Source organism: Equus quagga, chromosome 14 (assembly GCF_021613505.1).
Source record: "Equus quagga isolate Etosha38 chromosome 14, UCLA_HA_Equagga_1.0, whole genome shotgun sequence".
Lineage (NCBI taxonomy): Eukaryota > Metazoa > Chordata > Mammalia > Perissodactyla > Equidae > Equus > Equus quagga.
In genome coordinates, this window is record NC_060280.1 from 20,003,563 (window position 1) to 20,027,547 (window position 23,985).

Genomic DNA, 23,985 nt, shown 5'->3' on the forward strand with positions numbered 1-23,985 from the left:
GATAATGCTTTCACTGCAGTCCTCTCAAGGTGGTTTTTCCCTCCCACAGTCCTCTTACTGGTCTGAGATGGGATAGATGAGCTCCTTATTCCTCATTACTGCTCCCAGACATTTCTCCCTCTCTTCCCTTAACGCTCCCCAGCTTTGAGTTTCATGCCATCAAATTATATCACTTACTTCCTTTTATTGTTGCTATCTACAAAATCTACAAGCCCCTGGGTCATTCCTCTCATTTTTCTCTAAGTTTAGCTCTTGGCTCATTTCACTCCTCCAACACTACTCTTAATTCTTGGTGATTTAATTACATGCATGGATGACCTTTTCAACACCCTGACATATTATTGTTCCTTGAATAACAGTCTTCCACTGATTTTATCCTCTACCATTCCTTGCCATTCCCTCCTTTGGTCATACCTTAGATCTTGTTATTTATTACCAAAAACTAATCATAATCTCAGGCTCATGGATCTCACTGTCTGACCACCATCTCCTAGTAACTTGATGCCAACACTTCTTTGACTACCACCTTTCATTGTCCCTAACCTCTCTGAGTTCCTCTCCTCCCTTCATAAGCAACTTAAATCCCAGGGTCAAGCATTATAATGATTCACTTACATATACTTTTAACTCAGTTTACCCTTTTTGTCACTCTCACTTCACAAAACCACACTTTAAAGCCAGCTCTTTGCCTATTCTCTGCCTACACCTGTGTAGCAACCATGCCAACTGGTCTCACTTAAAATTCATGTCCTTAACTGTCACGCCCTTAATACTGCCCAACAATCATATTTCCCTAGTCATTCACCCTGCCATTCTCCTGGATCAGGGGTTGGCAGACCCTTTCTGTAAAGGGCCAGTAATAAGTATTTTAGGCTTTGCAGGTCATACAGTCTCTTCCACAACTACTCCACTCTGCCATTGTAGCAGGAAAGTAGCCATAGGCAATAGGTAGATGAATGTAATTTGAATTTTATGTAATTTTTACATGTCACAATATAGTATTCATCTTTAGATGTTTTTTCCCAACCATTTAAAAGTATAAAAAATTACCCTCAGCTTGCAGACTGTAGAAATACAGGATTTGGCCGCAGGCTGTAGTTTGCTGGGCTGTGTCCTAAGTTATTTCACGTTTTCTTTTCTTCTCAAGTCTCTGACACCTCCTTCCCCATTCTCACTCAGATGATGACCTTGTTTTCTACTTTATTGATGAAATAATCAGGACATTCACCACGCTTACCACATCTACCCTCTTACTAGCATCTGTATGCATATATTCTGCTTTCCCTTCAGTTAATGTGTTACCACAGCACAAGACCTAAATACCGTATAACTTACTATGTTTGTTTATTGTCTGTCTCTCCCTCTAGAATCTTAGTTCCAAGAGGGTAGAGAGTTTGCTGTTTTATACACTGATGTATACCCAGTATCCTGAACAGTGTTCAGCACGCAAGTGTTCAGTAAATACTTGAATGAATGAACACTGGCTACCAGACCAGCAGGCAAGAGTTTGGAGAATTTCTCTCCATAGAAACTTACCTCTCTTTCCGAGAGAAAAGACCTACCTATCTTGACAGTTGGAGATCTCCTTGAGCACCCTAAGTGATATTTTTTCAAACTTTGAAAAAAACACCCACAAGAAATTCCCATTTTATGGGATTGACCCAGTACATGATATGTATGTGTGTGTATGTGTCAGGGGGGTGTATATGTATGAAACCGAAGTTTCACAAAATTTCCCTTTTTTGCAATGTATTTTGATATAATATTTTCTATTCTGTCATTTGGGGGAAAAGAGGTTGGTTGCGACTAATTATACTGATTTCACAAACCACTAATGGGTTTGCAACCAAAAGTTTGAAAAATACTCCAGTATGTCATAATTACAAGCCCTGTCTGTGTACACAGTGTTTCTAGTCAGCTTTCTAATCCCTCACTCTTACATATGAATGGATAGCCAAGGATCTCCAGACATTTAAGAAAAGCTTCTAACAAAAAAGTGAGAAACAAAGACTGAAAAACTTAACATAGACAATTTAAGAAACAAAACATTAGAAATATCCTCAGAGAAATAAGATATTGCACCGCCCCCTCCTCCCAGATGGAACAGAATGCTACTTTAAAGAAGGGGGAGGGGTGGACAAGAGAGTGCTCCAGTAAATTTAAAACATGATAACACAAATGTTAAAATTCAAAAGAAGAGTTAGAATACGGAAATCTTTAAGAAAAACAGGAAGAGGTAGAGAAATGGGGAAGAAATGATAAATTATCCTAGGCCAAAGCTTAAAGAACCACCAGTCGAGAGTGAAGGAGGATGATGGACTTCTGGAAAGTTGTCTCCAATTTAAAAAATAAACTGGGGCTGGCTGGGTGGCACAGCGGTTGAAGTTCGCATGCTCCACTTTGGTGGCCCAGGGTTCGCTGGTTCAGATCCCAGGTGCGGATGTGGCACCCGCTTGGCACGCCATGCTGTGGTAGGCATCCCACATATAAAGTAGAGGAAGATGGGCACAGATGTGAGCTCAGGGCCAGTCTTCCTCAGCAAAAAGAGGAGGATTGGCAGCAGATGTTAGCTCAGGGCTAATCTTCCAAAAAAAAAATAAACTGATAGGCTACCTGATGTATTTGAATATATTGAGAGAAGAGTTTGGGATGAATTAATTATAGATACTTGAATGCTAGGTACTAAGAGCATAGAAAAGGAGGCACTGGCTAATTTCAATCAAAAAAAGGAAATGTAATAATATGCTAATTAAATCAACTATGAATAATATGTACACAGTCATAATAATATAATGAATAGTGACTTATCTAAAGTAATATAGACATATTGAAGGGTTGAGGATGGAGAAATAATACGTGTTTATGAGAGGACATTAGAGTATATAAATACAGTTTATTTCCTATAGAAAGAAGTAAAATAATAGACCAAACTGAAAAATCAAGAACTAGTAGTATAAGCATGTTATTAAGAAATATGGAGATAAATCCTGGAAGAGAGCTAAAAGATAAGAATGAAGTTGTCTCTGGGGAATAGAAATTCAGAGTGTAGAGGGCCAGGGCAGGGCCTACTGTGAAACACTATTTGACTTTTTTTTAATGTACTATATTGGTAAAAATAAAAATGAAGACAAATAATGTAGCATTTCATTTATTTGAAAATCTTAGTGGTCAGAGAGGAGAGATTGTTTTCCTTGAGTATTTCCTCAAGGCACTAGGAAACCAACAATATTGATTTAGCACCCCTCTGAAACAACCTTTAAAAATTCTTCCTGTTTTGGTACTAAACCTTGTGTTGCTTTGTTATTTTAGGGACTCCAGAAACTTGTTAGCAATAGGGGTACCAGCATCTCTAGGAAGAGGGAGATAATATTCTGGCCCCCTACATTATTGTTATCATGGTGGGGACCAGCAAGTGATGGCATGGCATACTTATATGGCTTTACAAACAGCAGAGGGCAGAAAATCTCACTGAAGGGGGCCCAGTAGGAGGGAGCATCCTGGTGATGCACGTGGTAAAGGAGAAGGCACATATAAGATAGTGCTGGGTATGCTCAGAAAGAACTGGAAGAACTTGTGTGTGTGTGTGTGTGTCGCCATAACCACTAGAGGCACAATCCAAGGAAACCGTCATTGTTGATGCTGTGCATGACTCCATTTGTTCTCCTGGACTGGCGTAGCCTGGCAAAGTGCTAGGTAGATCAGAAAGGGTGGGGCAGAGAAATAAAGGGGCATCCAGTGAGCTATTTGATCACTGGAGAGGAAAGCGGATGAGGAGGCTGCAGGCAGAGCTAGCAAAACCTTGGTCCCAGATATATTTGTCCCAGATACATAAATTGTCACTTCTGCTTCCTAACCTCCTGACTTACACACTTAAATTTAGAGAAGGCTCTTCTTACTCTCCTTAGCCATCCCCTACCAGGGAATTTTTCAGGCCTCACAAAGAAGTGATAGGGCCCAGGACAGGTGGGAGGGTGCACCTGGACCTGTGTCACTCCTTAAAAGGAATGAAGTAGGGAAACCTAGTCACAGGGAAGCAAGGAAAGGGGAAGGGAAAAGAGTGGGTACTCACTAAGGCCGTCTTACCTGTAAACAGAACAACACTGATGTGACCTGAAGGTCTAGGAAGACCCTAGGTCAGAAATCTCCCCTCGGGGCCAGCACCATAGCCAAGTGGTTAAATTCACCCTCTCCACTTGGGCAACCCAGGGTTTCGTCGGTCTGGATCCTGGGCGTGGACCTGGCACCGCTCATCAAGCCATGCTGAGGTGGCGTCCCACATAGCAGCGCCAGAAGGACCTACAACTGGAATATACAACTATGTGCTGGGGGCTTTGTGGAGAAGAAAAAAAAATTGGCAACAGATGTTAGTTCAGGCGCCAATCTTTAAAAAAAAAGAAATCTCCCCTCTCCTGCCTACTCAGGTGCCCCAGATCCCATCTGTACTTCATTAGACATCTCAGCATCACCCTCTCATGGTCAGAAGGAAGTCAAATTGGGATTGAAGTAGGTACCTGGTTCTTCGAGACTGACCAGAGGAGCCTCTCCCATTCCCCTTTTCCAGGTCCCCACAAACATTTATTGGTTTTTACTCTATCCCAGTCTCAAGGCACAAAGATATTAGACAAGGTCTCTACCCTCTAAGAGCTTGAAATATTATGGTGGAGGTTGGGAATACAGAGGCAGATATGAAAACATAATTTTAACCATAATTGGCTAAATTAGGAAAGATATCTGCACAAACACAGAAGGGAGTGCACTTAAGTCAAGGAAGGCTTTCTAGCTTAGATGACCCCTGACCTAAGGGAAAAGTAAGAGTTATCTAGGTATGAGCAGGGCGGAATGAGAGGACCTGAACCCTCCACTTCTCTTGCATCGCCTCAAATTACAGTCATCTTTTTTTGATGGACCTATACCTTCCCCAAACCCCAGGCTCTCACTGTGCCAGTTCCTCCCTGCCACCCCTCTCCTTACGGGTGAGTCTTCATTCAGTCTCCAGCCAGGCAACCATCTTAAAGGCACACTCTACTCATGGCAGCCACATTCTATATTCTAGAACAGTGATGCCTAACATAACTACTAAGTTTTCTAGTAGCCACATTTAAGAAATAAAAAGAAACAAGTGAAATTATTTTAATCATATATTTTATTTAAGCCAATGTAGCCAAAATAATTCAACTTTAATCAATATAAAAACATTAAGATATTTTGCTTCTTTCTACTAAGTCTTTGAAATCCAGTATATATTATACACTTACAGCATATCTCAATTCAGACTAAACACATTTCAAGTGCTCAATTGCCATATGTGGTTAGTGGCTACTGTATTGGACAGTGTAATTCCGCCTAGACTGAGTGTACGTGGTGTTTCTCCATTAAACAGGTGAGGCCTATCAGACTGAGGCATTACTATATATTTCCTCTAAGCCTCTGTACCCCAAGTCAAGGCCCTAAGAACAATTTTGGAGAAGAGAAGGCCTGTGAGATTTCAGCCAAAGAGTGAGCAGTCCCTTTAGATGCCAGACCTAGACAATTAACCCTAAATTGATCCCAGGCTTGCTGATGAGTCAGCTTCTAGCAATCACAGCTCCACAGTGCCTTACAGTCAGACACATTTGACCCCAGGTGTCTCCACATTGTCCTCTGGCTAGCAGAACACCCACTACACAGACTTGATATTTCACTATGTGACAGCATCTTGACAGGGCAGCCAGGAGGGGCCTTAGTGAAAGGTCATCTAGTCCTGCCCCTCTGGTTCTGGCTGGGACTGGGCACCATTTGCCACTTGGGACTGAAAGGTGCTAAATATATTTGGTGCGATATCAGACACCTAATTTTTTTTTTTTTTTTTGAGGATGATTAGCCCTGAGCTAACTGCAGCCAATCCTCCTCTTTTTGTTGAGGAAGACTGGCCCTGAGCTAACATCCCTGCCCATCTTCCTCTACTTTACATGTGGGACGCCTGCCACAGCATGGCTTGACAAGCAGTGCCATGTCCGCACTGGGATCCAAACCAGCGGCTGGCCCGGGCCGCAGAAGTGGAACGTGCGCACTTAACCACTGCGCCACCGGCAGGCCCCAGACACCTAATTTTTGTTAGACTCTAGCATCAACAAAAATTACATGGGAGAAAAACATAGAAAAAATTCTATCCGTTAAAACATTTCTGCAAACCAGGAAAAGACCACCTTTAAAAGTTCTTTAAAGAAAGAAACACGGGTATTCCATGGGAGGAGAATTTGAAATGCGAAGATGAGCGTTCAATTTCCTCATATTGAGCCAAGAACCAGAGGCCAGAAAAGGGAAGTCTTTTTGCCCAAGTCATTCAGCCAATCCGTAGTGGTGGTGATGAGCCCTGCATCCTTTCCACTCACCCGACTCCACACTGTCTTCAATAACTGCAAAATATTTTAACTGAAGACACTGTGCCATCTCCAGGGCTCTCCTAAATTACCTGAGGAGGATGACCTGCACTGGAAAGACTGGTCAGCGCTCCCCCAAGTCTGACCTAGGCGCCAGCCGCCTTGAACAGGATTGCAGCACGCCGATCCCCCAGCTTCTGCAGTTCTGGGCGGAGGAGCCTACTAGGGCGGTTCTTCCGCCAACACCCCACCTTCCGGAGCCTGGCCCGGCCGGCCCAGCCCCGCCGCTGTGGCCCAGTTCCTGGCGGCAGGCCGGGCCTACCCAGTCGGCCCCCAGCGCGGGGCGAGCGGGGAGCCGCCGGCGGACGCCACGCCCACGAGGGCAGCTCACAGAGGTGGTCAGACAGCCTGCGGGGAGCGGCGTCCGTGGGCGGCAGGTTAGTACCGGGCCCAACGCGCCGGAGCCGAGCCCCGACCCTCTGACTTGGGCCGGCCTTCCCCGGCAGGGATGGCTCGGACGATCCCGTCCCCGTCCCCACGCCTAGCAGCCCCCCGCCCGCGCCGGCGGGGATGGGCCGCCCCCTCGGCCATTCCCGGCGCTTAGGCTCACTCCGGCCTCCGGGGTCTGGCAGCGAACGGCTCCGGCCTCGCAGGGGTCGCTGGCGGCCCCCATCTGAATCCCGGGCTTGCTGGGGGTCTCCCAAGGTGGGAGGCCTGCCCGGCGCACCGGTCCACAGCCGCCGCTGCTCCTGCGCCCGGAGCCACATCCTAGGCCTCCGAGCTCTGCCCGGCCGAGGCTGCCGGAGCCCGAGCGTGGGCCTGGCGGGCACCAGCACCGCGCAGCCTCCGGGCCCTCCGCGCCGGGAAGCGTTTCCGGGGCGGATGCCTTTGTAGCTGACCCGGCGTGGCCGGTGACGTGAAGGCCCAGGCGGAAGTGCGGGCGGAGGAGCCGGAGCCCGAGCCCGAGCCTGAGCCCCAAGCCGGGAGCAGGTCTCGGGGGCTCCGGGCCGTGGGGACTGCTGGGCCTGGCAGCCATGGCGACCCTGTGGGGAGGCCTCGTTCGTCTGGGCTCCATGCTCAGCTTGTCCTGCCTGGCGCTCTCGGTGCTGCTGCTCGTGCAGCTGTCAGACGCCGCCAAGGTGAGTCCCGCCCAGCCCTCGCTCAGACAGGACCTCCCCGCCCCGCCGCCTCTGGTCTGGCGGAAACTGGGTCTGTCAACCTGCTCCCAGCCTATTCCTCCGCCAGCCCTGACAGCCCGACCCCCAGCTTCACAGCCCCGACAAACGCCCACCCAGCACCCTCCCGAGATGGCACTCTTGTCCTCCTGTCCTGACAGTCTGACAGTCGCCGCCCCCGCTCCCACCCCCAGCCCTGACAGTGCCCTCCTCTTTGACGCCCTGATACGCCGCCCCCAGCTCCAGCTGCAGCTCCACCCAGCCCCGACAGTGCCCACAGCCTGGACAGCAACTCCAGCTCCTCGACATTTCCCTCCCCAGCCCTGACAGCACCCAGCTCAAACTTTACAACCTTCCCGACTCTGAGAGCCTTTAACTTTCCCGCCTTACACTCTGACAGCCTACCGGCTCCCTCCATCAGCCTCACAGACCATCCCTCCCCCATTCCCCGAGCCAAAATGTTGGGAAGCCCCCCATCTCACAGAAGCCTTCCCTCTTAGGAGCTAACTTAACTCAGCCCTGAACAGATGCCCTTCCCATTGCCGGAACTTGCCTCTCCTGGCAGCCTTCCTTCGCAGTAACACCTAGAGCCTCTCTCATGAGCCTAGTATCCTCACCTAACTCCCTCCAGGACCTCTTGATCCGTTGCTTGCTTTCTATCTTCTTGATAGTTTAGTGTGTAAGGAAGGACCCAAACTACAGGAAGAGTGAGGTTGTGGCCTTCTCCCCTGCTCCATTTCTTGGCCCGTCTAGTCCCCACATGCGCTTTCTAGCCCCCTTCATGCCCCTTCCATCTAGACCTGCCCTGGCCTCATACACACTTGTGCTTTCTCCTTGATGAGCTAGCTCATTATTGGGAAAAACAGAAGGAATTCACATTAATGTGATGGAGAAACAGAAGGACATTTGCATTTTTAAAAATAGGAGCTTTAATCTATAATATCTTTAAATATAGGGTCTGGGAAAGACAGGTTACTTGGTCAGGGGTTCTTTTTGAAATCTTCCCTTCCTTCCACCAGAAAGAGGGGGAGCAGCAAGTCTCCCGACTTTCAAAACACTGCTGGCACCCTCTGCATACCTCCTGTCATCACTTTAAGTAGAGTCTTGGAGTCATGTGTTTATTTGTCAGTCTCCTTTACTAGGGTGTGTCCTAATTACAGGCAGGAACCATGTCTTAGACTTATCTGAACCCACCTCATGGAGCACAGACAAATGTTCGCTAAGTGGTTGCTGAATGAGTGAATAAGTTGTCAACGGCTCTGCCAGACATAGCAGTGGGCCTGGTCCTCTGGGGACTAATGGGCCACTGCCTTCTCAGATTTCCCTTTGCTAGGGAACATCTCCTATTCCCTCTATTCATATATTTAGTCACCTCTTTCTCCACCTCTTGAAACTGGCTTTATCGGTAGTTGTCCTCTCTGTCTACCAGAGATTAGAAGCAGTTTTCTGGGGAGGGTAGACCAAACTGATCTCAGGTAGACTCAACCACTGCCCTTATGTACGTCCTTTCCAATTGTAGCTGAGTGCCTCTAAAACGTCATCCCTTCTATCGGGCTCTGGCCCAACCCCTTTCATCCATATCACGCCTTTCAACCAAAGGGTAGAAGGATGGTGGGTAGAAGAATTGTGACTTGTTTTGTGAGTAATGTTTAGTTTGATTCTTCCCCATCCTTTTGTAATCAGCATTGTTATTTGCAGGCACAGCTGTCTACTGTGTCTTTCTACTGGCGAGTAGATGGTGATAGCATTAGCACAATTTGATTGTCATGTGACCCGTAAATGTGATGTCACAGACCATGTACTAGGTATTATTTCAAAATACTTTTATGTAATATGTAATGATTCATTAGCATTACCAAAAAGAACTTGTGGCTTTTAATAACTTGTATCTCTTAAAGTTATTTAAAGTTTTGAATGAATGGTTTTAGAATATTTAGCAGGGGATGCTTAGCAAAATGTGTATGGTCCAATTTTGAAAAATATTAATGATAAACTGTCAACAAGCTATATTAAGTTCCCATTTTGGTTACAGAATTTCGAAGATGTCCGATGTAAATGTATCTGTCCTCCCTATAAAGATAATTCTGGACATATTTATAATAAGAACATATCCCAAAAAGATTGGTAAGTATTCCAGATCACTGAATTACCTGTCAAGTTTCTTTCTGTGGTTGTCACTATTAGCCCAGAATGTTCATCTAATGTAGTGTTTTATTTTTAAGTATTTCTTTTTAAGCGAAAGTGTTGAATTCTATTTCCATTTGAACAAGTGAGACTGAGGCCCTGAGTGCATGATGTAAGCCTAAGGGAACATAGCCAAAACACTTAAGCCGCAGGTGGGGAGGGTTTTGTATGGGCATGCGGCTGAGTTTGTGTCACCTACCTTCCTGTGCTCCCTTAAATTTTGGTTCTCCCTCTTGCTTTTTAGTGGAAGGTAAGCAAGCCACATTTCTCTGAGTTATAATTTCTACAACTTGTAGGTTTTGATGATATATTGCCAAATAAAGGAGATTATGTTTAAAAGTGGCAGAAGACTCAGGAAGGAATGAGAATGGGCTACATATATGAGTTTCCTAATTGGTGTGCCATGAGTAGGTTATAGGTGTGCCAAGATGTTGATCCCTCCAGCCCTTGGGATAGTCAGGCAGGCCTGTGATGACTGCGACCCTGACTGGCTAGCCACCAGCAGCCGTCTGTTTATCCCAGTGGACCTTACAAATGATATAGTCTTTTCTGCATGTGCCATTAAATGGTGGGGAAGCAGTTGTTTTCTAACAGGATGGATGGGCTCCTTCCTGTGGAATTGTGATGTTTGATCGTTTGTAACCATAGCGGAAGATTGCCAGGACAGGGATAGAAGAAAAATAGTTCCAAATAGCTACATGCTTTCACATGTACCTGATTTCACAGCTAATAGCCCCAAAAGTTTGAAAGTAGAATTAAATTCATTTGGTTATTATGTTCCAAGCTGACTTTGAAAAAGGCAGCCTTTGAGCCTAGTTAGTTTTTCTGATGCCATTGCCTCTTCTTCCCCGATAGGCGTTTATTCAATCTGATATTTGGTAAGTGTGTTCTGGAGAACTTCTTGTGAACTGCCGTGTTCCACTTTAAATTGTTTCTCATATTACAAAGTGATTTAGCTATATTCTTATAGGTTTTATATCAGCAAGTTATTTTATATAAGAAAGCTCAAAATAAGTTTTTAAGTTATTTCTATAAATTTTCCAAATATATTGAGCACTGATAATCAGTTTATTCCGTTATCAGCAATGGAATATGATGCCTATTATTTGAGCAACAAATGAACTTGCTATTCAAGAGTTTAACATTAATCTTTTCACTGACCTGTTATTCCAGGTTCAGACCTGGATATGTCATTCATCCCTGGTTATTGGTCAAACTGGGGAGCTTTGAAAGTAAACAGTTGAAAACAAGGCTTGTTTGGGATTTTTCTTCTCTCTTTCCCTTGCTTCCTTCCCCTGCAATTTAGCCTTTAACTGGGGATAGGTTTCCAGCTGTCACTGAAAGTTGTTGGTTTTGGTTTGGTTTTTTTTTTTGATGAGGAAGATTGACCCTGAGGTAACATCTGTTGCCAATCTTCCTCTTTTTGCTGAGCTAACATCTGTTCTAGTCTTCCTCTATTTTGTATGTAGAACACCGCCACAGTGTGGCAGGATAAGTGGTGTGTAGGTCCACAGCTGGGATCCGAACCCTCAAACTCTGGGCTGCTGAAGCAGAGTGCACAAACCCAACCATGGTGCCACAAGGCAAGCCCCCAGCTCCCCCCCCCCACCCCCCGAAAGTTTTTAACTGGCTTTAGGCAAGTTATGATTAATCAGGATGTTATGACTTTACGAGGCCTCCCATATCTATCTGGCCCTAGATATGTTTTTACCTTTTGGCCTCCATTTTGTCCAGTTGTTAGCTTTTTTTTGGGGGGGGGGGGGAATTAGCCCTGAGCTAACTACTACCAATCCTCCTCTTTTTGCTGAGGAAGATTGGCCCTGAGCTAACATCTGTGCCCATCTTCCCTTACTTTATCCCATCTTCCTCTACTTTATATGTTGGACACCTGCTACAGCGTGGCTTGACAAACAGTGCATAGGTCCACGCCCGGGGTCTGAACTGGCGAACCCTGGGCGACCAAAGTGGAGTCTGCCAACTTAACTGCCATGCCACCAGGCCAGCCTCCAGTTGTTAACTTTAATTCTTCATTGACTAATGCTATCTCACTTAAGAAAAGTTTGAGTTCTGTGGTTTGTCTCTGGTGTGATTTAAAGCTGACAATGTCCTCCTTTGGGCACTAGAGGGAGATGTTGCCTCGTTCCTAAAGTGGTTGAGTTCTGTATCTGGGTTCTGTGTTTACAGTGACTGGCCAGCCAGACCCAACCTTCCTGCTTCTTCTCCCACCCTGCACCACTTTTGCACAGCACTCAATATCTCTTTGTTACTAAACTGTATTTGTGCTTCAGAAGAAACACTCAATACTCAGCGCTTAGACTCCCAAGTAATTCTTAGGTATTGTTACCAAGGCTTCTGAAGCTGAAATAGGAAACTAAATAGGAAATAAGTCTCATTGTACTGAGGATCCGAGAGATACAGGGGGGCTGATCTAGAAGACAGGAGCCCCGGATTCTGGTCATTTTGCTACTAATTTACTCTGTGACCTTGTGCAGGTGTCCTCTCTGAGAGTGTTGGGCTGGATGACCTCTATGATTCCAAGATAGACAGCCCTGTAGCGGGATTTAGTTTCCTCTGCCCATGTTATGCCTGCATCCAGCTGGATACATTCCTGGTCTTCTATATGTTTGGAAAGGTATCACACACTTGGATGGTGTGACTTGTGGAACCTTACCCTTATCTGAAGTTCTACCAGTTGAGACTTATTTTTCTATTACTACCTTTGTTAAATTACCTGTTAAGGATAAGTGATTGAACTTTTATCATTTCTGCCATTTTGGGTTTTTTTCTCTTGCCACAGCTCAGGGAAGGGAACACAGAAAATTACGTTTTCCTAGGGCAAAGGGAAAGAATCAGCCTGAAGCTTTGGGTGACCCCAAGAAGGACGGGTGAAGCCAGCCCTGATGGTCTAGTGGTTAAAGTTTGGTGATCTCAGCACTTGGGCAGCCCAGGTTCGCTTCTTGGTCAGAAAACCACACCGCCCATCTGTCAGTAGCCATGCTGTGGTGGCAGCTCACATAGAAGAACTAGAAGGACTTAGAACTAGGAAATACAACCATGCACTGGGGCTTTGGGGAGGAAAAATAGAAGGATGGGTGGAGTGAGAGAGGATGCTCTAGTAGAGTTCTTGAGGCAGCAGAAATGCCTAAGGAAGAGATGACAAAAGGGAAGACAGCTGCCCAGCGGCTGGCAGGAAGACAGGAAAGCTCTGCCTGTGTTTGCTGAGGCTGGTCGGAGTAGGCTCTTAATAGCTGAGGAGAGTAATCATTTAATTATTTCCTAGAATTGACAGATTTTAAAAAATAGAATTGCTTTTTAATAAGCAATAAATAAGTAGCCTGGAAAACGGGGGAAAAATAAACAACATCCAACAGCAAAAACATTCAGCCTTTTATTATTTTATGTATCACTTCTGCATAATCAGTTTTCATTTTAAAATATTTTCGTTGTTCTAATCCTGCTTCTCCATGCTTTTTCAATAGACTTTTGCACATTGAGAAAAGTAATTGTTTCTTACTGTGGCTTTGAGTGTTCAGTTTTCAGAGTTTCCGAATTTACCAACTAAGTGTGATTAGCCATTCATATACCACACTGTGGCAACTAAGAATGATGCTAGTTAATTCATAAAAGAGAGAATCGCATATGTGAACAATGCCCAAGGTCACTTTAAATCATTAAAACAGTTTTGCTTGGTAACTGAACAAGTCTAAATATGACCTGATCTGCTCAGTAGTTGTCGATTCTGTTCGAGATTTGTCAGGTGCCTTTTTAACTGTGAACACTAGCACCTTGGAAAATAGCTACTACATATGTGTCTCTATGGTTTCTTAGCAAATTGCTGGTATTGAGAGAGGAAATGATTTCGCTTTCCTTGTTGGTTATTTGCTCCGTGTATTCTTTGATTGGGGGAGTTCAGAGATTACCCTGGATTTCAGGAAAGTTTTGATCAGTGCAAGTAGAAAATCCCAGCTCGGTTTAGGCAGTATTTTCCCTTTGTTTCTTCAGCGATTGCCTTCATGTTGTGGATCCCATGCCTGTGCGGGGGCCTGACGTAGAGGCATACTGTCTACGCTGTGAATGCAAATATGAGGAAAGAAGTTCTGTTACAATCAAGGTAAAAAAAAAATCCATTTTTTTCTGCTTCTGGAATAGTTCTTGATGGTATCTAGACAAGAAAGAAAAATTTGGACATCTGAATTCTACTTTAGTTACCTAAACTACAGCTCTTCCCTCCTCTTCCCCACCACCCCCTCCTTCCTCATCCCCAACCCCCACTCTAAAAGGAACAATGGGTCTGCTCTCTGCTTGCCTCACGGAGATGCTTTGTGGATTAATTAGGATATGTTAGATAGGTGTGATATGTGAAATGGCACAAAAATATCCTGTGTGTAATTAGCATATCCCAGAAAGCTATCCCAGCTTCTCTGTGGACCACGTATGCCAAAGGCTAGAGAGAGCAACGTGATTGAGCCGTCTTCTCCCTGCCCTCTCAACCCTTAGAAAAATTATATAGAGATTGACTATTCTAGAAACATCGTTTCTGGATTTTAAGGTTCCCTATAGGAAAAGGAATGTAGATTGCTCTCATCACCATTTGGACCTCTAATGGGTTCAATTACTTTATTATGGAGGCTAACAGTTTTTCTCCTCTTTTTTTTTATGTGGAGCTTTCCATTCTTTCCCCCCAAAAAGGCCTCATCAGGACTTTGTGGTGGGCAGCTGTAACAGGTGCAAAGATTTCTGTTGTGATTGACCCTGTGGGAGAGCTCCTGCTCCAGTAGGGTGCTGTCCTGAAGGGAAATCCTCACTGTACTTTTTTATTTTTTAACAAAGTTTTTTATGTGTAATTTACATACCCTAAAAGTCACTCATTTTAAGTGTACAACTGTATAAATTTTAGCAAATTAAAAAAAATTTTTTAATCCAGTTTTAGAACATTCCCATCACCCAAAAAAGTTCCCTCATGCTCATTTACGGTTAATCCCATTACTACCCCCAGCCCTAGACAATTGCTATTCTGCTTTATGTCTCTACTGATCTGGATATTTCATATAAAAACCGTCATACCATATGTGGTCTTCTGTGACTGGTTTCTTTCATTTAGCACGTTTTTGAGGTTTATTCATGTTGTAGCATGTATCAGTACTCCATTCCTTTTTATTACTGAATAGCATTCTATTATATGAATACACCACATTTTGTTTATCCATTCATCAGTTGATAGACATTCAGGTTATTTCCAGATTTTTATTATTATGAATAATGCTGTCATGACTTATCTGTGTACATGTCTTTGTGTGGATATGGTTTGCTTTCTCTCAGATATATTCCTTAGAGAGGTAAGTTTATGCTTAACTTTTTAAGAAACTGCCAGATTGTTTTCCAAAGAGGTTATACCATTTTATGTTCTCACCAGCCATGCAGGTGGGTTCAGTTTCTTCACAACCTCACTAACATTTGGTATTGTCTGTCTTTAATTACAGCTATTCTAATGGGGGGTGGGGGGGGTGTCACGTACTTTTTGACAGCACACACGAATTAAGACGTCAAGAAAATCACTGGCCTAAAATGTATTTTTGTATATATAAATTGATCTAAAAGAGTATCCTGTTGAAATTCATCTGAACTGTATTTTCTGCTAGGGTTCCTTTAAATTGTCTTGACAGCAGTGCAGCTGAATCTAGGACATTGTATTCAGGTGAAAAAAGAAAACTGCTATACATGATTAGCAGTAGGTGAAGATGGAGTCTTGAAGACTTGCAGAAAGATCCCAAAGATAAAATGCTTCCTTTCCTCTTTTTCTTTAAATAACACTTTGCTGAAGAGTTGAGTATGTTTCTTACATTGGAATCTGGTTTGTATAGAAATCCTATATGCTTAGGGCTGGACCTGTTGCCTAGTGGTTAGGTTCAGTGCATTTTGCTTTGGTGGTCTGGGTTCAGTTCCCAGGTGCAGATGTACACCACTCATTGGCAGCCATGCTGTGGCAGCAACCCACATACAAAATAGAAGAAGACTGGCTTGGATGTTAGCTCAGGGCAAATCTTCCTAAGCAAAAAGAGGAATATTCACAACAGATGTTAGCTCAGGGCGAATCTTCCTCAGCAAAAGAAAAAAAGAGAGAGAGAGACTAAGAAATCCTATATGCCTAGCAGGTAAATCAGTCTTCATTGTGACTTTATACAAAATTCTGATTTCTTGGTTTGAACAGAAATGTAATTTACTTTCAACTTCCTGTAGGTTACTATTATAATTTATCTCTCCATTTTGGGCCTTCTACTTCTGTACATGGTGTATCTTACTCTGGTGGAGCCCATACTGAAGAGACGCCTGTTTGGACACTCACAATTGATACAGAGCGATGACGATGTTGGGGTAAGTTCTTAACATGTCCCGGCTGTTCGTGGCCAGTCTGTGTCATCATCTGATATAAAGTGCAAGAGAAAAATAGTCGAATATAGATGTTCATGCACTGGAGTAGATCGAGTCCTCAACTAGAGAAGCTAAAGACAGTTCTAATTTTAGCGTATGTCTCTTTATGAGGAAATCGCTTTGTAAAGCTGTAAATGTGGTGGTTTAAACTGATGGTCCTTGGTATGTATGCTGTACAAGGCCTTGCCCTTCAGAACCAAGGGCACAATTTTCATTGCCTTTCCCTCTTTACATTGAGAACAGCATTTGAGATAGTTCTCTCCCCAAGCTCCTGCCTGAACACCTTTCCTGTCAGCATCACCAAATATTTTAGAAGGCAAGGAGGCTTTAGTGAGGGGAAGCAGGAAGACCATGTTCTGTTCTTACTGAAGTACAGCTTGATAACCTGCTGATGTTTTATATTTTCTGTTTTCCTCCTTCTTAAAAAAAAATCTGATCTTTAACTTTTGAGAAAATAAAACCACACTCCTGATTCTCTTCCTATATTTAAAACACATTTATGTTTGTAAATTTGGTTGGTATAATCAGTGTATAAATTGTTTTTTGGTCTCCTTTTTGTGTTAACGTTACTTTATTCAAAAATGTCCAGAAAGATAGTCCACAACTTGTTAATCAGTATGGCTTAGAGGATTATAGTGTTTGTTTTGTCATTATCCTGTTTGGTCTTGTTTCCAAATTTTCCAGTATTTCATTTTATTTATTTATTTATTTATTTATTTATTTATTTTAGAAATTACTTTTTAGTTTGGATTACTTTATTGCACTCTGTTCGTTAAAGTGGATAAAACTCAGTAGAGTTTCAAGAACCAATCCCAAAAGCTAAAGCCAGGGTGAGCCCTTGCCAACCACAGTCCAAAGTCCTTTTACTCTGGGATGGCTTGTGGACCTGTTGGCCAAAGATGGGAAAAGGGGTCCTAACTGAACTGGATGGCTTGGGTTATAACTATAAACAGAGCCTGCTTTTTGATCAATATATTATTGTCCCATGAATATTGGTTATGAATACTCAACTTATTTGGGTAAGATTTCGTTTTTGTTTTACCAAGAACTTTTATAGAATCACCTCTGCCTCTTTTTCTCATACTTCTTTTGTTAACTCAACTAACACATAATGAGTAACTTTTTCATATCAGATACTGTGCTGCCTACTAGGAATAAAGAGATGAATAAAACAGAAACAGACATGTAAAAGAAATGACTCATAATACTATATTTCCACCTTTTATTTTTAATCATATAAGGAATGCCTATATATTTTCAAAGAATTCCAGGAGGGGACTGATAAGCTGGGAGAAAGGTCAAGACTGGAGATCTAATGTGGTCAAAAACCAGGCATAATAGTGGGGCTAATGGGGTGAGAGAGCTTGGAAGGACAGGAGGTTGTGTCCCGGAAGCATTAGAGTCTCAGATACTGTTCCCATGTTCATTTTCATTCACATCTCACAGGTTTTCTCAGCCTCAACAGTATGGACATTTTGGATCAGGTGATTCTTTGTTGGGGGCGGGGGGCGGGGAGCGTCCTGTTCATGGTGAGATATTTAGCAGCATCCCTGACCTCTACCCACTAGATGCCAGTAGCACCACTCACCCCAATCGTGACAATCAAAAACGACCACAGACATTGCCAAATGTCCCAGGGGGAAAAATCACCCCCAATTGAGAACTACTAACATATGAAAATGTTATGTATCAAAGACCACATCTCATTATAGCCACATAGACAGAAAGTCTGACTTAAACTATATCATTTGCAGCATTAAATATGTGGTTCCTGATTTTCGGGATAGACAATATTAATATAATACACACAGAACATAAAAGAAATGCACAAATGTATAGACGAAAACATGTAGGCAAGGCATTCGCTTGGTGGGGTCATGTACTCGTAACCATTGTGTTCACCAGTGATCGATTCTCTGTGTATGTTGACCATTTGGGAACGTTGTCTCTGAGAGGCCTGGCTGACTCTTGGATATCTGTTAATCTGATTCTGAGAGGTTTCCTGACCAGAGCTGCGAATTTATGGTAAAAACTCTAAACAAAAAGAAATTAAATTTAAATTCCTACAATTGTTGCTTATCCAACATGAGCCTTCTTCACTATTCATGTGTTTTAAAAATGCTTTTGCTAAATTCTTAGTTAAATTTTGTTTTCATTTTTTTCTACTTTTGTTCAGTGTAGAACATTTTTTTAAAGATTTTTATTTCTTCCTTTTTCTCCCCAAAGCCCCCCAGTACATAGTTGTATATTCTTCGTTGTGGGTCCTTCTAGTTGTGGCATGTGGGATGCTGCCTCAGCGTGGCTTGACGAGCAGTGCCATGTCCACGCCCAGGATTCGAACCAACGAAACGCTGGGCCGCCTGCAGCGGAGCGCGCGAACTTAACCACTCGGCGACGGGGCCAGCCCCCGGTGTAGAACATTTTAAGTCAAGTGAGAGGGGCCAGCCCGGTGGTGCAGCAGTTAAGTTCGCACGTTCCACTTTGGCAGCCTGGGGTTCGCCGGTTCGGATCCTGGGTGTGGGCCTAGCACCGCTTGTCAGGCCATGCTGTGGCAGGCATCTCACATAAAAAGTAGAGGAAGATGGGCATGGATGTTAGCTCAGGGCCAGCCTTCCTCAGCAAAAAGAGGAGGATAGGCGGCAGATGTTAGCTCAGGGCTAATCTTCCTCAAAAAAAAAAAAAAAGGTGAGAGTTAATACAAATACTTAAGAAGCACACTGCAAGTAGTCACAATATTTACTGTATCATATATCCATGACACATCATTGCTATTATCAAAGCATTACATTAAAACATGTTTTGTATTTATTGTAATTTTATCAGGTGTAAAAAGAACAAACATATAAAAAGGGTAAATCTCTATTTGCATTCTCCTAGCGTCCATGACCATGAGCAGCTAGTTCAATCTTGTCCTGATAGGTGGAGAACAGACCAAAAGGATTAACTGGTTTGTTTAGTCCTTTAAATTTGTCCTTAAGAAGATTTTTCTCCCCTTACCTTGAAGAGTGGATAATAGGACTGTGAAATTGAGAGCTGCTCTGCTGATAAAGTACATCCTTCTTCCCAGACTTGTTTATGTCAAAACAAACCAATGGTAATAATATTTTATATACAAGTTCACTGAAGCACTGTAGTCCTATAGTGTCATTTTAATCTACCTGAACGAAATCAGTGTGTTGAGACACTGTGACGCCGGGTCAAGGTTAGATGTTTGTGCTCATTGGTTAGATGACCTTCGGTAGGTTTATTTCCTTAGGGGAGATCAGGTAATCCAACCTTTAGCCTTCCTCTTTCCTCACCGTCTTTCTTACATCTTTGAAACATTTTGAACTTTATGGAGTTGCTTTTATTATTTTCATTTGTAAAGTTAAAAATAAAAATAAATAAATGGGGTTTGTACAAGCTGTTACCTAAATTAAGTGAAAAGCTGAGACAATTTTGGTAAAGGAGGCAGGGAAGAATTCTTTATAGAAAACTCTTTGATGTCTTTGAAATGTAGACATTGTATAAACTTCTTGCTATAAAAAGACCAGGTGTTTCAACACCATGTAGTCATGGTGGTATATATAGTTACATGGTTGTGTATAGCTTTCCATAGAGTGCTGACTCCTGCCCTGGATGTGTAATAGAGCACAGCAAAACAGTATTGCTTCTTTCCTAGAGGCAAAGTTTAGTTTAAGAGGTACGACTTGTCACTTGGATCCTATGTTGGAACATTTAGAAGCATTGCTAACACAGGATTCAGGAAAAAGAGATCAAGGAAAAGGCAAACAAAAGCAATAAATTCATATTGAATGCTTTTTGTCATTTAGGCAGCTGTGTTTATATCTCATTCATAGACAGATTAGCATGGTGGTTTCCTGTGTGATGACTACAAACATCCAGTTGCATTGGTTTACTTTGACCGGGATAGGTGTGTTTTCTACACACATACCTTCAATAGCCTCTTTCCGAAGGCAGCAACTAATATGGGAGCCCCTGAGTGCTCAGCAATGAAAGGTTCACATCTTATCAAATTGAAATGCTGTGATAATAATTCCTTACTGTCCTTGGTAATAGAGGGTACTTATAGCGCTTGAGCTGTGTCTCTTTTCGTTATAGATTGGGAGGGGGAAATGAAAAGGCTTTTGGAAACCAGTCCATTTAGTGTATGTGTTAAGGGTACAGGGAGAGATTAAAAGCAACCCAGATAAGATCCTGTGGCCTCATCTCCCAGCGTGAATGTCGCCCCAAGCTGGCAAGTAACAAATCTAATATAATGAGAACAGGAAATAAAAACACAGGTTAGCTGTATAGTATTGAATTAATCAAGGAAAAGCCCTACTTTCCGTGTCTGTAATATGTAGATATTAATATGAAAATAGATTTTCCTTCCCCTACTTGTCAGAGAAGGCTTCTCTCTAACGTAAATGACCAGTGTCTTTGCCTTGGTCTCTGCTTCTTAAGGGGAAATGTCTTTGGAGATGGTGACCCATGGGAACATTTCACAAATCACCTCCTCATTGCTTATGCTGTTGAACCACCTATTTCCGTAGTTGAACATCCAACTTCTGGTAGTTGAGTGCCTAGGTGTGCTTGGCCAAAGGGACAGTCTGTTGTTTGAAAAGTCCAGCTGCTCCTGTCTCTGTGGTTGGATAACTGCTGTCCTGTGTGTGTGTTACATTGATTCCGCCATCTCTGATGTTCTCCGTTCTTGGACTTTCAGGATCACCAGCCTTTTGCAAACGCCCATGATGTGCTGGCTCGTTCCCGCAGTCGAGCCAATGTGCTAAATAAGGTAGAGTATGCCCAGCAGCGCTGGAAGCTTCAAGTTCAAGAGCAGCGAAAATCCGTCTTTGACCGTCATGTCGTCCTCAGCTAATTGGGAATCAAATTCAAGGTGACTAGAAGGAAACGAGGCAGATGGAAAAAAATTGACTGAGTTTTCCTGGGTTTTGTTTTAATACCTTCTTGATTTCACCAACTCCTGCTGGAAAATTCAAAACTAGAAACAAAAACGTGCTTGGCATTTTCTTTTCTTGTTAATGTATTAATAGAGACATTTTTAAAAGCACACACCTCAAAGTCAGCCAATAAATCCTTTCCTGTTTGTGACTTTTACTAATAAAAATAAGTCTGCCTGTAAATTATCTTAAGTCCTTTACCTGGAACAAGTGCTCTCTTTTTTACCACACAGTTTTAACTTGGTTTTCAAGATAATTTTCAGGTGGGTTTTGTTTTGGTTTCTTTTTTGGCAGGGGGGAGAGGGATGCGTGGGAAGTGCTGAACATAACTTTTCGCAAGTCACTTTAGTAAACAGCTTTTGTAAATAGACTTTACTTTCTATTTTCAAGCTTCATTTATATTTTGCAGCATAGCCAGCCTCATCAAAGCCCTGACTTACCCATTTGAATTTTGCACTGACTGTATTGTCTAGGTATCTGGTTGGCCTCTGGCTGCACTTCCTGGTAAACTGAATCCGAAATGCCTGGTGGCTCTTCACAAAATGCCGATTTTCTTCTTGTACTGTGATGTCTGATGCAATGCATCCTAGGACAAACTGGCCATTTGCTAGTTTACTCTAACGACTAAACAGTCTTGATGTGTGTGGTCTTTCTCATCTTCGTCTAGTATCTTTAAGGACGAATCCTAAGGACTTGGACATTTGCAATAAAGAAATTTTCTTTTGAACCCAAGCCTCCCTGGATTGATGACATACACATATTTGTCAGCATTTCCGGTCAGGTTGAGAGGCAGCTGCTTGAGCTCTAGTGTGTGCAGCTTTGAACTAGGACTGGAGTTCTAGGTGCCTCCCTCTGAAAGGTATAACAGTTATTGGATAACTGGCTTTTTTCTTCCTATGTCCTCTTTGGAATGTAACAATAAAAATAATTTTGAAACACCTACCTGTGTGTCTATGTCTGCTAACTTCTCTCTCTTCCCTCTTTTGCTGTATTACGAACTTGAAGATGCAAAGACATTTTGTACCCTGTTGTGAGACTACTGTTTTATACCAGTCTAATCATAAAACATCCTTACTAAATTATCTGTTTGTATATATGTGTGTGTGGAGGCAGGGGAAGAGAATGTATGAATACTTAGATGGGTCTCTGACAATATACAAATAGTGTTTTGATAAACTCAGAGATTTAAAATGAATGAAGTAATACTTGTTCTAAGAAGTTCTTGGCAAAAATTATATTAGAATTAAATTACATTAAATTCATAAGGATGAGGTTTGAGGAGCTGTTAATGGGTTTTTTTTGTTTAGTGAAAAACAATTTTTTTCAAATCCACAAATCTAACTTAAAATTATTGATTTCATTGTTAGTATTAAAAGATATAATTTCAACTACAATCAAGTGGAAGTTATCCCAGGTGTGCAAGGCTGGTTGAACATTTGAAAATTAATTTATGAACTCCATCAATCAACAGCCTAAAGAAGAAAAATGACCTGATCCTATCAATAGATGCAGAAAAAGCATTTGACAAAATCCAACACCAATTCATGATAAAAATTCTTAGGGGCTGACCCCATGGTGTAGTGGTTAAGTTCAGCGCACTTTGCTTTGGCGGCCCAGGTTCAGATTCTTCGGTTCACAGGTTCAGATTCTGCGTGAGGACCTACACCACTCATCAGCCATGCTGTGGTGATGACCCACATATAAACAAGAGAAAGATTGGCACAGATGTTAGCTCAGGGCTAATCTTCCTCAGGGAAAAAAAATTACATCTCAGTAGACTAGGAATAGAGGATAACTTTCTCAACTTGATAAAGAATATCTACAAAACCTATAGCTAACATCATAGTTAATAGTGAGAAAATAGAAGGTTTCCTGCTAAAATAAGGAACAGGGCAAGGCTGTCTTCTCTCACCACTCCTTTCCAACATCATAGTGCAAATCCTAGCTAATGTAGTGAGACAAGAAAAAGGAAATAAAAAGTATGCAGATTGAGAAGAAAGAAACTTTGTTTACAGAGACAGTCTGTCTACATGACATGGTTGTCTATGTAGAAAATCCAAAAGAATTGACCAAAAAAATAATAAGGGGCTGGCCCAGTGCCACAGCAGTTAAGTTCACGCACTCCACTTTGGCAGCCTGCGGTTCGCTGGTTTAGTTCCTGGGCATGGACCTACCCACCACTTATCAAGCCATGCTGTGGCAGGCATCCCACATATAAAAGTAGAGGAAGATGGACACAGATGTTAGCTCAGGGCCAATCTTCCTCAGTGAAAAAGAGGAGGATTGGCAGTGGATGTTAGCTCAGGGCTAATCTTCCTCAAAAAATTTTTAAAAAAACTAACACATGATTATAGCAAGGTTGTAGGATAGAAGGTTAGTATACAAAAGTTAACTGCTTTTCTATATACCAGCAATGAACAAGTGAAATTAAAAACAATACCAATAACAATAGCACCCCCAGAAATGAAATATGTATGATTTAACAATATTTACAAAATATATATGAGAAAAACTATAAAATGGATGAAAGAAATCAAAGAGCTAAATAAATGGACAGATATTCCATGTCCTTGAATAGGAAGACTCAATATTGTCAAGACGTCAGTTCTTCCCAACTTCATCTATAGATTCAACACAATCCCAATCAAAATCCCAGAAAATTATTTTGTGAATATCAACAAACTGATTTTAAAGCTTATATGGAGAGGCAAAAACCCTGGAAAAGCCAACACAATATTAATGGAGAAAAACAAAGTCAGAGGACTGACACTAATTTCAAGACTTACCATAAACCTACAGTAATCAAGTCATTGTCATGTGGTATTGGCAAAAGAATAGACAAATAGATCATTAGAACACAATAGAGAGCCCATAAGTAGTCTCACACAAATACAG

General features: G+C 42.5%; 1 protein-coding gene across 2 annotated transcripts; it reads left to right on the top strand.

Moving 5' to 3' along the window:
• The first annotated feature begins 6,038 nt into the window (after nt 1-6,038).
• TMEM9B (TMEM9 domain family member B) lies at nt 6,039-22,001 on the top strand. Of its 2 annotated transcripts, none has more exons than XM_046637546.1 (5): nt 6,039-6,796; nt 9,567-9,658; nt 13,721-13,829; nt 15,956-16,090; nt 20,853-22,001. In XM_046637546.1, the coding sequence occupies exons 1-5, from the start codon at nt 6,461-6,463 to the stop codon at nt 21,006-21,008; spliced, it is 828 nt and encodes a 275-aa protein (XP_046493502.1). In that variant the 5' UTR covers nt 6,039-6,460; the 3' UTR covers nt 21,009-22,001. The 2 variants fall into 2 exon arrangements, with proteins under 2 accessions (XP_046493502.1, XP_046493503.1); XM_046637547.1 differs by lacking the exon at nt 6,039-6,796 and adding an exon at nt 7,366-7,498.
• The last annotated feature ends 1,984 nt before the right edge of the window (nt 22,002-23,985 follow it).